Source organism: Salminus brasiliensis, chromosome 1 (genome assembly GCF_030463535.1).
Source record: "Salminus brasiliensis chromosome 1, fSalBra1.hap2, whole genome shotgun sequence".
NCBI lineage: Eukaryota > Metazoa > Chordata > Actinopteri > Characiformes > Bryconidae > Salminus > Salminus brasiliensis.
Genome location: NC_132878.1, coordinates 62,885,430 through 62,901,783, shown reverse-complemented (window position 1 = coordinate 62,901,783; position 16,354 = coordinate 62,885,430). Strand labels below are relative to the sequence as shown.

The 16,354-nt window shown below is 40.0% G+C and overlaps 1 protein-coding gene across 6 annotated transcripts in view; it reads left to right on the top strand.

The window, feature by feature from the left end:
- Positions 1-16,354, top strand: part of syne1a (spectrin repeat containing, nuclear envelope 1a) — a 165,590-nt gene that overhangs the window by 27,395 nt on the left and 121,841 nt on the right. For all 6 annotated transcript variants that reach the window (XM_072685563.1, XM_072685603.1, XM_072685554.1 and 3 more), the window contains exons 3-9: positions 6,144-6,239; positions 7,486-7,569; positions 10,927-10,947; positions 11,164-11,256; positions 12,329-12,507; positions 13,023-13,219; positions 14,353-14,462. In XM_072685563.1, the coding sequence (XP_072541664.1) occupies positions 6,144-6,239; positions 7,486-7,569; positions 10,927-10,947; positions 11,164-11,256; positions 12,329-12,507; positions 13,023-13,219; positions 14,353-14,462 (780 nt within the window). The remainder of the gene's footprint in view (positions 1-6,143; positions 6,240-7,485; positions 7,570-10,926; positions 10,948-11,163; positions 11,257-12,328; positions 12,508-13,022; positions 13,220-14,352; positions 14,463-16,354) is intronic.

The following is a 16,354-nucleotide window of genomic DNA, read 5'->3' as shown; positions in this document are numbered from 1 at the left end:
GTGAAACAGTATTCTATGTCAGGACTTAATGAATAGAAGATTTCTTCATTAGACAACATATATGCATAATTCACGTAAGCCTTCAGCGCTTATCCAAAGCTTTACACCAGAACATGTATTGCACAGGTTCACTGCTATTAAAACCTGAACCCAGTGTGATCTAGAGATCCACACATCATAATCATAGCCTTCACTCTTGGGTGATATTTTTTAGTGAATGCAAATTGTTGTATGAATATAATCATGCTACAAATTTCCATGTAATCAGTTTAAATGGAGTAAACATATTGTTGTTGGAACAATAAACTTTGTAAAAATTTAAATTCTTTGTAAAATTTTATTTCTCCAAAATGTTTTAGACCATTTCTGTTGATCCATTGAAATTGCAATTAATTGTGTAACTCTAACTATCTAATCACATTTTGTTGCTGTCACACAAAAACCCTGTATCTCTATATTTGCTATTCATTTTTCACTTTTTGACATCATGTAATTTCTTTACATATTTTGGGTTAAGGAGTCGACCATTTTTCAGATCATCAAAAAGGAAAAAAAAGAAGACAAACTTTGCTCTCCACTGACACACCAGACACACAGTGCAATGTTAAAAGTCTTAACTCTGCTTCCCCAGGAGGCTTGTAATCACCTTTTGCGGTAGTTGGCGTACTTTGTATTGAGAATCCCCCTCTGTTTGACAGAACAGTGCAACTGGCTAAAACCTCTGCTAAAATACACGCAGGTAAACACAATGGGCAATATCGATGTCCTGTTCATATATTGTATGATAAGGCAATGACATACTTATTGTGACAGGCCTAGCTTGCCTGTTACAACAATAATTGTGTTATAACATGAAATGCAGTAAAACAAAGGGGTTAGGATGTTGCAGAATGAAAGAAAGGATACATAGAGGGAAGAAGGTCATAAGACAATTAAGGAGAAAGAGCGAGAGAGAGAGAGAGAGAGAGAGAGAGAGGTGACTTTCTGCCTTAGTTACCTCTAAGAGGTCCATCTGTTAGCCCCCCTTGCATGATGCAAATCATCTCCTGTGAATCTCCAGATTTCTAATTCACCGCCTGAAGGCACAAGACTAATCATTAACGTTATTAAGATAACAAAGAACGAGAATTCCTTCAATTTCCCCTCGTCTCTGGTCCCTCTGCAGGTGTAACAAAAGAGGATTACAGAATGGATTCAGGTTCATGTTAATATTTGGTCAATTACTAAACTCATATCAGTCAGAGCTTTCCTGCGGCACGGATGAGGATGTTACAGTGCGCATGAGCACAAAGCTGTCAAGCTGTCAAACTGTCAGATTACTTCTGTGTCTGAATGTGTCTGGCATTTTGCTGTGAATGACGTATCGTTTCTGAATTTTATGTTCATGCTGTCCTACCATTGTCATGCCAGAATGAAGAGGCAAATCCCTGCTGAGTGTTAGCTTTAATCCCAGAGACCCAAAGCAAACGATGATTGGTGTCAGTACAAAATATCTGTAATCAGAATGTAGAAGTCCTTTATAGTGAACTCTAATGCTCCCTCAGGTATGAGGGCATCTTCCACAGGCCTGAGAACAGTTTACATTGTCTCCTCGATGTGTAAGCAAGGTCTGTCAGTCACAACATGAACTCTTAAAAACGTTTTCACAAATTAGCATTTCATAATGCTAATTCCCGTCAGCACTGCCATGGTTAAGCTAATGGTGGAGGACATGAACATTTTTACTAGTTCTTTACTATACAGAAAGACTAAAGTCATTATAAAGACATTGCATGTATTCTTCTTTTTTACAGATGCCCTAGAATAGAAAACTCTCTTGTCCTAGTTGAATAATATATGGGGCTGATAAACTGTTAACCTCAAACACTACCATTTTGACTGAAAATGGGCCAACTCCAAAACCATAAGACTGTTGCAAATATTCCGCCCCCATCATTTACATGCACAATGACTACTTAGGAAAAATATGGAAGTAAAGCTAAAAAGTCAAAAAACTAACACTAGGTCAGCCAGAGAAGAGAGAATGACCAGAGAATGAAGCTAGAGGACTGCAGCACACAGAAGCTGGAAGACCTTGGTGTAGTGTGTGGAAGCTGGGAAAGCGGCTAAAAGGCCAAAAGCAAGGTTGTTACTAATAAACACAGCTTTAGGGTTTCAGTGGTTAGTTAATCCTTTACTTGATTAGATCATTGATCAATATTTGAACAGCACTGTATTGATCATATTATCAAGAGTGTTCACCCCACCAACTCAATTATACGCATACACAAGAGCAGTGTGGGACACTTAGTGCTTGGAGCCACATTAAAGGGCGTGGGTAAAACTGGGTACTCCATGATATGGTTCCTTCCCATGGATAATCTCTTATCCTATTGTTATACAGAATCAGAAACCGCATGAGCAAGTCTGCCTAAGTTTACTTAACAACTTGCTTGATATGCAGTTTGTGCAGGGTTGCTCAATGCTAATCAATGGGGTAAGAATCCATTATTTGTTAGCTAGCTATTTATTAGCCTCATAGTTACTCCAGACACCACATGTTTTGGTGGATTGTCTACATTTGGTGTAAGAAGGAAAACTGTAAATTAGCACTGAACTAGTCCTGTAAGTGTGTAAGTGTGTGAGTGTTAGTGTGTGAATTTGAAGGACAGGCGGAGAGGCAGGAGCGAAACCTTCATCTGCCTAAGAGCCTCCACTTGATTAGGCACTACAGAGAGGAGGGGTAGGAGAATGAAGAGTGTGTGTGTGTGTCAGGAAGAGAGAGACAGAGATAGAAGGGAGAGCACGCATGAGAGGGAACCCTCCATTTCGATTTTGACAAATCCTCTTAGGCTGGGTTAGGGCTTAATTACGGTACGCCCAATATTGTGGATGAACCCATTTCTCACGTGCTTGACAGATACCCCAGGCTGAGTGGCTCACGGCACCACAAAAAAAAAGACAGCGAGTGCTTTGAGATATCCAGCTGCAAGGACCTAGTTAACCACCACACACACACACACACAGCCAACGAGCCCCATTAGGCCTCTCAGGTCCTGCGTATCATTGCCTGACACAAGCAGAGAGCAATGCCCCACTTAGGGGGCTTCAAACAGCCCATTAACGTGCTTTAACGCTAATGAACACACAGATTTCTGCAGCAGTGGGTCTGAGCGCTGAACAAAAATGCAGCACAACATACTGAAGATGACAAGAACGACCAAGACAGTCTGGGGAATTGCCTGCACAATGTTTATACACTCGAAACAGGGCAACTAGCAATTAACCTCTTAAATTACAAGGGCCTACACTTTTGTGTCATACTCTAACCATGTACACTATGTGTCCAAAGGTTTGTGGACACCTGCTTGTCCAAGTTTTCCTCTGAAATCAAGGGTATTAACTGCAAATTTGCAGCCTGCAATCTTTACAGATATAGGAACATTGTTGTGAGCATTTGATTGCAAGGACAGCATTAGTGAGGTCAGGTACTGATGTTGGATGATTGGTTCTGCTACTCTCAACTCATGCCAAAAGCACTGGATGCACAGTTTCACTGATCCAGAGCCGAATTAGGCATGATGACCTTAGGCTCAGGTGTAGCTCCTCCACAGCATCCCATTCTGTTGGTCAGTGCTTTTTAATGAAGATTACATAATCTGTGTGTGCACAACTGAACACCTGTGTCAGCAGTGGGTTTTCCTTTAAGCAGCTAATAAGAAATGTCTGGATACTTTTGTACATGTACAAAATCACCATTTCTGAAATGAGAGCTTTACAAAAGAAAGGAAAAAGCTGTAATTGATATTAATGTAATGACATTTTATGCAATTTTCATTGATCAATTATTTATGAAATGGTATATAAACACAACGTAAAGACCATATGATGGTATTTACTATGGCACTTCCTACACCAATCCGTAGATATGCACTGAAGCCTTGTTTGAGGCCTTTGTGCAGTTAAACATTTAAGCTGGTCACACAGCTGACACCAAACACTGCACCAGTCTCGAGGCTTTGTTCGGCCGGTCAAATGAATATTGCACGCTTTACTGACAGACTTGACAATCAATTTCAATCAATTAAGACCAGACCCATGTAATTAGCTTAAGGCCTTGATTCATTCTCTCGATAGCTGTTTCCTTGCTTTTCAGTCAGATTTTTCATCAGTTGCACAATTAGTCAGAGTGCTTCTTTTTAAAAACGTAATCTCCCATTACGTGAATTTAACTTCAATTAGTTTCCAAATTATTGCGGGGCTAATTGGACTTTCATAGTCAGCCCCCTCCTCTCCTCTGTCTCAGAAGAGCTTAATTAGGCTAATCTTAAAAAAACATTTCTGTCTTTCCCTTGTCCTTTCCTTCTCTCTCTCTCTCTCTCTCTGTCATTTCTTTCTCTCTATCCCCTTCCTCTTCCAGCCCCCCTATTTCTTGTTCCCATTTCAAAATTTAATTCATTTCAACTTAGTTCAAGATAAGCTTTATTGGCATGGTCTTATAGTCTCTGCCCACAAAAATCTTGTATCTGCATATTAGCCATTTCCCATTTTAATATAATGTGAATCTGGCAGTTGCTCTTTACATGTTGTGAAAAAAGGGGCCAATAGAAATGCTCCAAAATGAATCGGAATGAAATCTTTTTACACTGACTTCCATTAAAAGTTAAGAAGATCTTTTCCTTCTCCTGGAAAGTTAGAGATACGAGTTTTGTGTGTGACAGCAACATTATTTAGATACAGTATCAAGAAAGTAAAAATAAAACAACACAACAAATGTTTAGAACATTAACTTCTTAAAAAGAAAGGCTTATTACACATCACACATATTCTGTAACAGAGACTTCGGTAGAAACTGGTGGGGCTATTCTTAGAAGTAATAGAAGTTTGCAATAACACCGCTGGGGGGCCAAAGGGTGGGTAATATAATAATGATAATAATATTAATAATAATAATAAGAAGAAGAATTTCTCCTAATTGTTGGAATTTTTCCATCATTTTTTCAGTGAGTGCAGCTCTCCCTTGACTGTGTTGTTGTTTTTTTTATCTTAACCCCCCACCCCCCGTTTCCAGATTGACTCTAATTAAGGCCATTCTCACTTCCTCTTCTGATTCTTTCTCTCTTTTGCTTTTTTCAGTTCATCCTTTCTCTCCCTCTGTCTTTCTCCCTCTCTTTCTGCTCTTCTCCTCTTTCTCTCCTTCTCCCAGATTGACTCTAATTAAGGCCACCCCCACTCTTGCTTTCCTACTGTCACCTTTTTCCTTCCCGTTCTTTCGGTTTATCCTTAGTCTTTCTCTCTCTTGTTCTCTTTTGCTTTCTCTGTTTTTTTTCTTTCTCTCCTTCTCCCAGTTTGACTCTAATTAAGGTCATTCCCACTCTTGCTTTTCGTCTCCCTCTTCCTCTCTCCCTGTAATTAAGACCATCTCCACTCTTTCATTCTTAATCTCTCTCACCATCCTTTACTTACTCTCTCAGTTTTGTGCTGTTTCCATGCTGGTTAAGTTGCTTTTAAACTCGTTCTCCTGTTTTCGATCCCCCACTCCCACCCTCCACCCCCCTCTCTCACTTTCATATTAATCTCCTCATGAATGACTTTGCCACTCGGCTGCTTTCCCAATCCAAATCCTGCTCATGTGACTGGTGTCTTAAGAGAAATCCTGGATGTGTGCTTGAAGTAAAGAAGGGTTTGGGGATTAGCAGAGGGAAAGGCTACATCAGGTCAGTCTGTCTGAAGCGTCTCTTCTCAGAATCAGCAATTTTCCCCAGAGGTTTTAGAGAGCCGGCCGGACTAAAGATTGCACTAAACTGTACAGTTGCTAACCACAACATCCAAACTGACAGCATGAGCAAAAATTGCTCTTTCATCATTTTCTTGAAAACAGTAACATATTTTTTGCCCCTAATAAACACACTCACACCTCTACATCATCTCATCTCTTCTGCCATGCCCTAAACATGTGTGGTGTTTCTCATGTTCCTGTCTGTGCCTATTGATTTGTCTTCCATATAATTGCTGTTTGTTTAGACCTTAAAATCACTTTTCAAATGTTCTCTTGTGCCAATCAGTCATCCAAAAACATCCAACCAAATAATATCAGTATAACATTTTACCCATGTGCCCTGATTTGCTTTCACCACTTTCTTAAATATTGATGTTTTGTGCAGAGGGATCCTCCGCTGGTGGTGAAGGATCTGTTTGAGGACATTAAGGATGGAGTGATGCTGCTGGCTTTGCTGGAAGTGCTGTCTGGACACACACTGGTAAACGACTTGGTTACACTGCTTTTTTCCTCTGTGCTCATGTACGCCCACTAAGCACATGTGGTTAGATAATAATAATAATAATAATAATAATAATAAATGTTAATAAGAAAAGAACCTTTCAAGCATGTGGCTACAACAGCAAATGATCATTTAAGGGGTTAAAATTTCAGAGGTTCTGACTTCAGAGTTTGTGCTTCTAGAGGTTGTGATCCTAGAGGTTATGATTTAAGGTGTTGTTATTTGAGAGTTTGAGAGTAGGTAATTCTAGAGGTTGTGATACTGGGGTTTGACGTTTTAGCCGTTGTGATTTTAGTGGTTGTGAGCCTAGAGGTTGAGATTGTAGAGATTATTGAGATTGTTGAGATTCTAGGGGGTGTGAACGTAGTCACTGTAATTTGAGAGTTCGTAATTGTAGAAGTTGTGATTCTAGGCAAAGAATTTGTTATTTGAGGTGTCATCATTCTAGAGTTTGTGATTTTTGAGGTTGTTTTTTAAAGGGGTTGTAAGGGATGGAGATTCTAGAGCTTGTGATTCAAGGCCTGACACCTTGTCAAAAAAAAACAAACAGATCCATTCCAATGCTTACAGTGTCCAGTGCAACAACTATGCATTAAGATTTGCTGAAAATATTGTGTTTTATGTTTGATTTACGTTTTAATTCAAATAAAGAACAAAATGGGTTATTTGGCCAAGAAGGGTGCTCAAACTTTTGAATAAATGAGAAATGTGTCATAATTATGAGACAACAAAAACAACAGCCCATGTATTGTCTAGACAAAGTAGGCTTTACATAAAACTCCCAACACCCACACACCTCCACACACAATGTTCCTCTCTCTCTCTCTATGGGTCTGTCTCCCTCGCACACACACATTCATAGTGAGTGCATAGTGTACGTAGTCCCATAAGGCCAATGTTGCCTCAGGTCTATGCTGTGCTGAACCAATCAATGCTGCACAGAATGGCACAACGTTCTCAGGGTTTGGGTTTATTTGCCTTTGCCCTCAACTGTCCTTACATTTGCCACTTTGTTGACATTTCATACGATCATTTACTTTGTGGATCACTTGTTCGAACCACATGCTGCTTTACAGGATAATTTTACTGATTATGTTTGTCTTTGTTTCTGTCCATCTGTTTCCACTGGTTATCCACAGTCTTTGTATGTTCTGAAATGTTGTTCTCTCTTTGTTTCCCTTCATGTGCTCCTCCCCCTCTCTCCTTTCCCTTTCCCCTCCTGCAGCCGTGTGAGCAGGGCCGCAAGCTGAGGAGAATCCACTGGCTGGCCAATGTGGGAACTGCTCTGCGCTTCCTGGAGGGCAGGAGGGTAAGCTAGGTTCTTTCCCAGAGTGTTTTGCTCAGGTGAAGCGCTCCAGGTCATAAGAATTCAACTTGACCTGTGTGACCTCCTCCCGTCCTTCTCTCTGGTATTGCTCCTTGCTCTTTTCCTCCATCCCACCAGAGAGAGGGAAAGAGAGGGGGGAAAGATGGGGGGGTTGGGGGGCATGTAATAGTGCAGAAACTCCTGAGACATGCAGAAAACAAAGCAATGTACTTTAGATTTTAGTACTGTCTATTTGCAAGAATAGGACATATAAGCTCAGCTGCATTTACTGTATTAGTTTTAAATAAGTTGTGACATTTCATTTCAATGTCAGTAAACCGGAGATGAATTTGTTGCAGAATATTTCATGAAACTATAAAAACTGCACAAATCCAGAAGATGATAAACCCACCAAAAAAAATCCCAACAAGACCTATAATTCCTTAAATTCCACAAAGCCTTAAGTAAGATCAGATGCAAAGCAATAACACTGAAAAAATGTGACTTTGGCAGGGAGTCTTTAACCAGACAGGGTGAGCGATCTGGCTAAGAAAGAAACATATTAAGATCATTAATATCTCAGAGACATCGCTGTTGACCATCACTGCTGTCCTGTCTATTTACAGCATTTAGCTGACGCTCTTATCCAGAGCGACTTACAAGGTTACTCATATTACAGAGGTGGGACAACGTAGCGTTAGGAGTCTTGCCAAAGGACTCTTATTGGTGTAGCGCAGCATAGCCACCCAGACCAGGAATCAACGTCTCCCACGTGGTAGTGTGGTAGCTCACTGGCAGGTAGTGGTGTTTTTGTTGCCACACCAACCACTATACAGCTGTAACTGGCATAACCAGCAGATGAAGGAAAATTCCACATTAAACACAGCACACTATTAATTACTGACTTTGCAATGAACTGCATACTTACTGTTACCACATGCATGTAACACAGTACAGTGCTATTCTAACTGCTGACCAAAATAAAACAGTGTCACATTTGCCAAAAAGCATCTAGACAGGACTTGAAATATAATATTCTGTGGACTGATGATTCAAGGTAGAACCATCAAGCATACCACTTGCATTCCACCATAGGAACATCATACCAACAGTCAAACATGGTGGTGGTAGTGTGATGTTCTAGAGCTGCTTTGCTTCTGCAGGACCTAGACAACTTAATTGATGGAACCTTGAATTCTGCTTTCTGTCAGAAAATTGTGAAGGAGGAATGTCTGCCTGTCAGTTTGTGACCTAAAGCTCAAGTGCAGTTGGGTTATGCAGCAGAGCAATGATCCATGGCACACGAACAGGTCCACCTCTAAATTGCTCAAAACAAGCAAATCATGCTCAGATATGGTTTTACAAGCCTAGTAGTCCACCGTAAGTGAAGTCATGTCTTTATTTCTGTTTCAGTTACATAGCTAGGATTTAATACACAGCATCCATCACTCCTATGACTTACAAATTGACTAAGTTTGCTGAATGATTAGCCTTCGGATGTAATAAGTCTGGGAATTTTGCTGTCAAAATTGTGGGCTCACAGACAAGCCCCTGCAGAGGGAGTGTTAAACCCTTGTACTGTATGTGTTCATATAACCAACAAATGGTACATATGTTTTAGATATCCAGTAGTTCAGCCTATGTAGATAAATCCCGGTGGTGTATGGAGTGTGGACTGGTGTGCAGATTGAAGCCATTTGTATTCGTTGGGTGTAAATCTCTAGCTGTGAGGTTGTAAATCTTACGTTTGGGCATGCCTTCCTGATTCCCATTTTCATTCCAGTAACTCATCCAAAGTCTATTTTCATAAGGCCCTGTACTCTCCAATCCGTGTGAAACAGCCAACCAAGATAAAGCTTATCGATGCTGCCATATCTGCTGTTACACTGTAAACTATCACTGTGCTTTCAGTCGAGGCTCATCTTCGCACAGCAGGTTACCCTCAGTATCCCTCAGTCTCGCAGGAGTACAACACAGAAATTTCATTTAGTCTTGCAGTGACTGTATGGCTAGTGTGCGAATGAGGCTACGCTGAGCCTCTTAAGGAGGTGAGGATTCATTTCTGAAGTGAAGATACATGGCTGATCCTCAGCCAGTGCGCCGCTCTATCGCAACCTATTATCTCTCTCTTTTATACCTCTCTTTCGCTCTCTTGCTCTTTTTCTGTGTGTCTGTCTCTTATTCTTTCTTCCTTCATGTGCTATACCACAGACTACAGATTTGTTCAGTCATACTGAAACTCCAGTTTGTCTGCTTAGTTTGCGCATTTAGTTTGTTCTGTTAAAGGGCCTATATCATGGAAAACTGAAGGATCCCTGCTTTTCTAAAATTAAAGAGTTTGATGTACAGTGTGATTTTTTCTAAATGTGCTGTTAAGTTTCATACAGGCCTACATATAAAATAAACTGCAATAACAGCATGTTTGGAATTGATCATGTTGTGAAATGTGTTCATCATTATATATATGTATGTGCGTGTGTGTATATATATATATATATATATATATATATATATATATATATATATATATATACACACACACACACATACATACAGAGAACTCTGCAAACAGTTGCCGTAGTTAAATTTTTTCTAGTGATGTTCCTTAGGAGTTTTGTCCAAAACATAACTGTTTGTTTCAAAATTTCAGATGTGAAGGGGTCACCCAAACAGTAATACAGTAATGTTATACAGTGCCTATAAAAAGTATACACTCCCTTGGATGTTTTTCTGCTTTTATACATTTACGCACCCATGTGCTATATTACTTACATTTCTTGATGATGAATTTAACTCAATCAACTCTAATCAATCATATAATTATGACATTTTCTCTTATGCTTGCAGTTAAATTGCAAAATAATAAAATTAAAAGATTGGGTATGGGCCCTTTAATGGCACAGTCAAATATTGCATACAAAGCTTTGCGACTGGGTCACCACTAACCTGCAGTGTGACTGGCTACGTTAGGTTAGCATTATAGTAACTGTGCTGTGCATGTTTTAATGCTGCATTGCTTCGGTCATTAAGCACCAAGCAGTGCAGTACTGAACGTTAACCAATTGCAGCAGCAGCTAAGGTTTGTTTGTATGTGCTCTCATACTGTACTGTTTGTGTCAGTGTGCATGAGTGAGTGTGTGTGTGTGTTCAATGAAAGACTGGACTAGATTGTCTCTTATCTGTATCCATCTGTATGTGGATGTGCTGGATACCCCTGCTGTCAGGGAGCTTGTCCTTATCAACCGCCTCTCAGTTTGAGGGGCACACACTTTCTATCCCTGGCCTCCTTTTGTTAACAGTGTGTTATCTCTTCTCTCCTCCTTTCTCCCTTCACCGTGTGTGACCCCTTCTCACCTCCAGTCTGTGTATAGAGGATCGCCGGTCAGTAAAGCCTTTTGTGTATATATTTTTAATGCAGACAATGTTTGAATCAGGATCATTCTCACTAGACCAGGAGTAATGAAGAAACGTCATAAACATATAATAATGGAAAAATTAGACCTATTTCTGTAAATATTAGTACTAAATAACTGTTGTGTGATGTCTTCTGTAATGAAATGAGAAGTGTATATGTATCATATCATCCTTTTCTGACAGATCAAACTGGTCAACATCAACACTACGGATGTTGTAGATGGCAGACCCTCTATTGTACTTGGCTTGATATGGACCATCATATTGTATTTCCAGGTAAGACAAAAGGACGAAAGGACAACTTTACAGCCTAATCTTCCATATCTTCAGCAATATGTTCAATGATTTTCTTTGTAAACGTTGCAGAACAGAAACTCTGTTGACTTCTGATGCTGAAACACTTGAAACATAGGCAGGCATATTGGACTCCATTATAAGGTCATTTGAGTCAACAGGGTTTCTGTTCTTTTCTAAGTACAGGGCAGTTATTGACTGCCATAATTTACTGTACAGATGCACCTGACAGAGTAGTAGGAGTACTGCAATTGCTAAATCATTTTAAAAGTTTAAATACATGTCGTTGTAGATGTTTCATTTGTAGCACCTAATGCTTTTAGGAACACTTCAGCTGGTTGAGAGTGAATGAGTGGGATTGAACTTACCACATAAGTGGGGTTAATTGTAACAAATTAGTGAAATACATTTCTCTGTTCTTTGAACTGGTCGGGTCTTTCCAACATAAATACATAAAACCAGCCGCATTCAAATAAATGTAAGTGAAAGAGGCTGTGTTTAACAATGACATTTCTTTTTCCACACAGTAAAGCAGCAAACATATCAGCACAATAACATTTAAATATATTTTATTTACATGACATCCTAACACTGTGTTTCTGATGAATCTGTGGAATTGGTATCCTTGGAAGCCTTGTTACAACATCATCTAACTACTAACTCCACCATGTGGACGCTGTACTTAGCTTTCACTGCGAGTTACTTATATGCTTTAAAACAATGCTATATTACAGCCACTTAGATTCAAATAATTGAGTAAATTCTGATGAGAAAGCTGATGAGAACAGTGAGAAATATCTTCTTGCTGTGAACAGCTGCAGATGATGTTACTGTTAGAATAATTTGAATTCAAATGATAAATAAGGTTGCTAAAAGCATGATCTATTTGAATCCCCTCAACTACATAAAACATCCCTGTGTTAGGTTGGCCCACTCTGCCCTACTAGTACATCCATGACTATAGTAACCCACACATCTTCAAATATGTATTATAAATCAGTCGTTAAATTAGTAATAATGTGCTTTGGCTTTTTTCCTCATTTTCTGCCCACAGATAGAGGAACTCACCAGCAGTTTACCACCTCAGAAGGGTCAGAATAGCAGCACCTCGTCAGTGGACAGCTCCAACAGCACAGAGACAGCCAGTCCACCAGTCAAACGCAAGCCCCGCCTCTCCTTTCAGGGCGGGGCCAAGAGAGCTCTGCTCAAATGGGTTCAGCGAACAGCTACTAAGTAAGATCACTAACTAATATGTTAGTGTCAGTATATACTGCAGTGATGTGGAATTTGCACTTTCGCTCACCTGCCCCCATACTTTGTTGTGAATAGAGATTATCTGTGATTTATCTGTAGCATGCAGCACTTTGTACAACTCTGTACTGCTGTTTTACACACAAACACACACACACACACTCATGTCAGTGTGCTGAGAATGGTTCACAGCCCAAATAACATGTGGTTAACAGTGGTCGTAGTCAGAAACATGAGCTATGATGAATGGGATGCAGGGTGGCTGATAAATTGTGAGACTGCAGTCTATATTGAATCTATTAGGTAGAGGGCCTCCCTAAGTAGTCAGTAAGTGGACGTACATGAGAAATATACATGGTAGCTAATCTTTATTATGGTCATGCTTGGTTGTTGTGCTGTGCATGAATGGGTGCAGTGTTCAATTAATCCTGTTTTGTCATCTGAACAATGTAAAGCCACTGCCCTGCTTACATGAGCTGTAATGTGTGCTACTGCAGGAGACTGGGGCTGGATGTAAAGGACTTTGGTCCCAGCTGGCGCTCGGGTGTGGCGTTCCATGCTGTTATCTTCGCTCTGCGGCCACAGCTGGTCAACATGGAGCGCGTGTGGAACCGACCAAACAGAGCCAACCTAGAGGAGGCCTTCTCACTGGCTGAGAGAGAGCTGGGAATACCACGCCTGCTCGACCCCGAAGGTAGACGTGATCATGCTAGGAGGATGATATATTAGTTTGTTCACCAGCCTAGGGATTAGAAATTACAGCCATTTTGTACAAAGACCCTCCTTTTTTTCACAGGCTCAAAAGTAATCAGGTGACTAATACATTTCATGGTCAGGTGTGACCAGTTTCCTCTTTATTCCATGACCAATTAAAAAGCTAAAAAAGTTTAGTTTAGTTGTTAAACTTGCATTTGCTGTTCATGAGAACTTTCAAGATGAAAAAGACAAGAAATCAATAAGGCAGAAACAATATTTGGACAGATGAAACCAAGATTAGCTTGAGTAGGAAGAGGGAAAGTAAGGGTTCATGATCTGAAGCATATCACATCATCTATCAAACACGGTGGACGCACTGTTATAGCATGTATGGCTGCCAACAGAACTGGGTAACCAGGGCATGATTTGGCTGCTGACAGACGCAGTAGAAGACATTCTGAAGTGTATAAAAATTTAGCATACTATACTTTCTGCTCAGGTTCAGTCAAATCCAACAAAACTGATAGGTTGGCAATCGCCACAGATGTATTACGACACCAAATTATAATGTGAAGGCAAATCAACAGCTGGACAAACAAAACTGAAGGCAGAAATACCCACAAACGAGCAGCAACTGAAGGTGGCTGAAGTACAGGGCCAGCCAATCATCTCAAGAGAGAAAATTAAGCGTTTGGTGATGTCCATGAGTTCAGGCAGAACTTTAGGCACTCATTTTATCCAAGTATTGAAAATTCCCTTTACATAAATAATAATGTTAGTTTGTCCAAATACTTTTGATCTGGCGGAAACATAAGGACTATGTTTCTATGTTAAAATGGCTGTAATACCTTAACAGTTAATGCAATAATCTTGTTAAACCTCTTGAAGTAAAACTGAAAGTCTACACTTCACATCTTTAAATCCATCAAGGTGATGACAAAATAGACAAAACACTATTTTTTAATTTAAGGGTGGGTAGGGGGAAGGGGTGTTGTATTGTATCTTTTTATGCATTGTAAATTTGTATACATTTAACCATGGTATTATGTTAAAACTAACTAAACAAACAAAAAAAAAGATTCTAGCATGTTTTCTGAGGTTCTCTCCACCCCCCCCCCCCGTCTGATTCAGATGTGGACGTTGATAAGCCAGATGAAAAGTCCATCATGACATATGTGGCGCAGTTCCTCAAACACCATCCAGACGCCGGGGAAGCAGAGACAGTTAGCCAGCAAGAGGAGGTACTGTATAAACCCACATTTTTATCATCCCCTGTATCTCCATAGTGTGTTCTACTGGCAAACAAAGGTTGTCTTTGGGCATTTTTTTCTGTGGTGTGTGGAACATGTTCTCTCTGCATGATCTTATTTATTTATGCCTTTTCATCTTCCCTACATGCCCACTCTTTTCTCTCTTCTGTCCACTAATGACATATTTGCTGTCCTTCTCTTCTGTTCTGCTTTGCCTGTGTTCCAAAGTTTGGTCTGGCTCCTCAAGCCATTGGAGAAATTTTAGAGGTATGCTGAAGCTTCTGTCTGCTCTGCAGCTCCTTCTTGGTGTCTTTAGCTCATTATGACACTGTGTGCAACTGGTTTAAATGATTGTCATGTTTTATTGTCGTAACATGAGAAAAAGCTGCAATGTTCAATAGAGCAGACAATATGTAAAGTGTTCATGAATGGAATTTGAATTATACATTTTATGCACCGGTACTGAATTTCCCAGGGCGTCATATGGTCCTCCATTCGATCATTCTTATTAGCATTACATTAGAAATGAAGCTCTGGTTCACATTTCCATAACAATAGCTCCCCTCGGTTTGCTGTTGGCGGCTGACGTTGACAGGCTGATGATAAGCCAGAGCAGACCTTGCTAGACCTCAATCAAGGAGGTTTTATAGCAGGTTTCATAACAGGTTACACTGATCCTTCACTGAGAAGAACATCAGGATTCTTATCTGGGCTCCTGTAGCTGCTCCCCATCATGAAATCACTGTAACTAATGGTTCAGTCTCTGCATTTTAGTACTAATTACACTGATAGGGAAAGTTCATTGATATGGCAGGAGGAAACACCCAGCAGACCTGACCTGAGCAAGGTTATGTGATAATCAGCCTTTCTCTCAAAGGTATCGGGTCTTTGTAAACAATGAAAGCGTAGATGCAAGGCCTCATCGTGATAGAATTAGCTAAACAATGCTGGTGTCATTCACTCCCCTTTGCTTTGTGAGCTACGCTAACAGGAAATGTCAAGTTGCGTAAAGCGATTATCCCCCCCACTGAGCTGGTTTTTGCCCCCCTGTTGGGTGGTTCGGGGCAAACGCACACAGTGAGGAGAAAGAATATCACACCCAGCAGGTGGTCAGTTCCTAAAGCTTAAACTGCCTGAACTGAACCATTCGCCTGTGTTTGAACCGCTTACTGTAATTGGCTCCTGAGTCAGAGCTGTAGACTGTGGATGATCACTCCGGGGGAAGAAATGATGAGGTTTTGAGCAGCTTGAGGCCTGATACAAATCTGAGCATATTTGTTTTTGGTTTCTTTAATCTCTTTCTGCTGGTCTGTCTTTATTTCTTCTTTTCTTTTTTAATGCATATTTGGCAAAATGGTTTTATTGAAATGAATTTTAATGAACTGTTCCCAAACCCCATTATTTACAGTAACCATCCAGTGTCTTCAGTCCTTCAGTCTAATCAGTCCTTCATTAAACCCTGTATATAGGCCCACACTTTTATAGGCCTTGAAATTGAACGCTGTGGCACTCCCTGAAATCTAGTAAACTAACTTGCAATATAGTTGTTTTGGCTTTAGGAATAACAACTGAATTATTGACTTTAAGGTTTAAGAGGTTAATTGAGAATTCCAGGCATAATTAAACTAAATGTTGTTTACATCCCATTAAGACATTTACTCTGACTTCTTTAAAGTGGTGGTAAAGGGAACCAGGGTTTGTGATGTTTAAAACTCAAATATAGCCATTTTATTTACAGTGAACTGCCACAGGTTGTGTCTATATGTTATGATGATTATGGTAAAATAGTAAACTTAAAAATTAGAATTTCCTGGAGAAATATATATTTTTGCAACTCCCTGCATGCACTACTAAACTAAACGGACTTACAAGTGGGGTAGGTT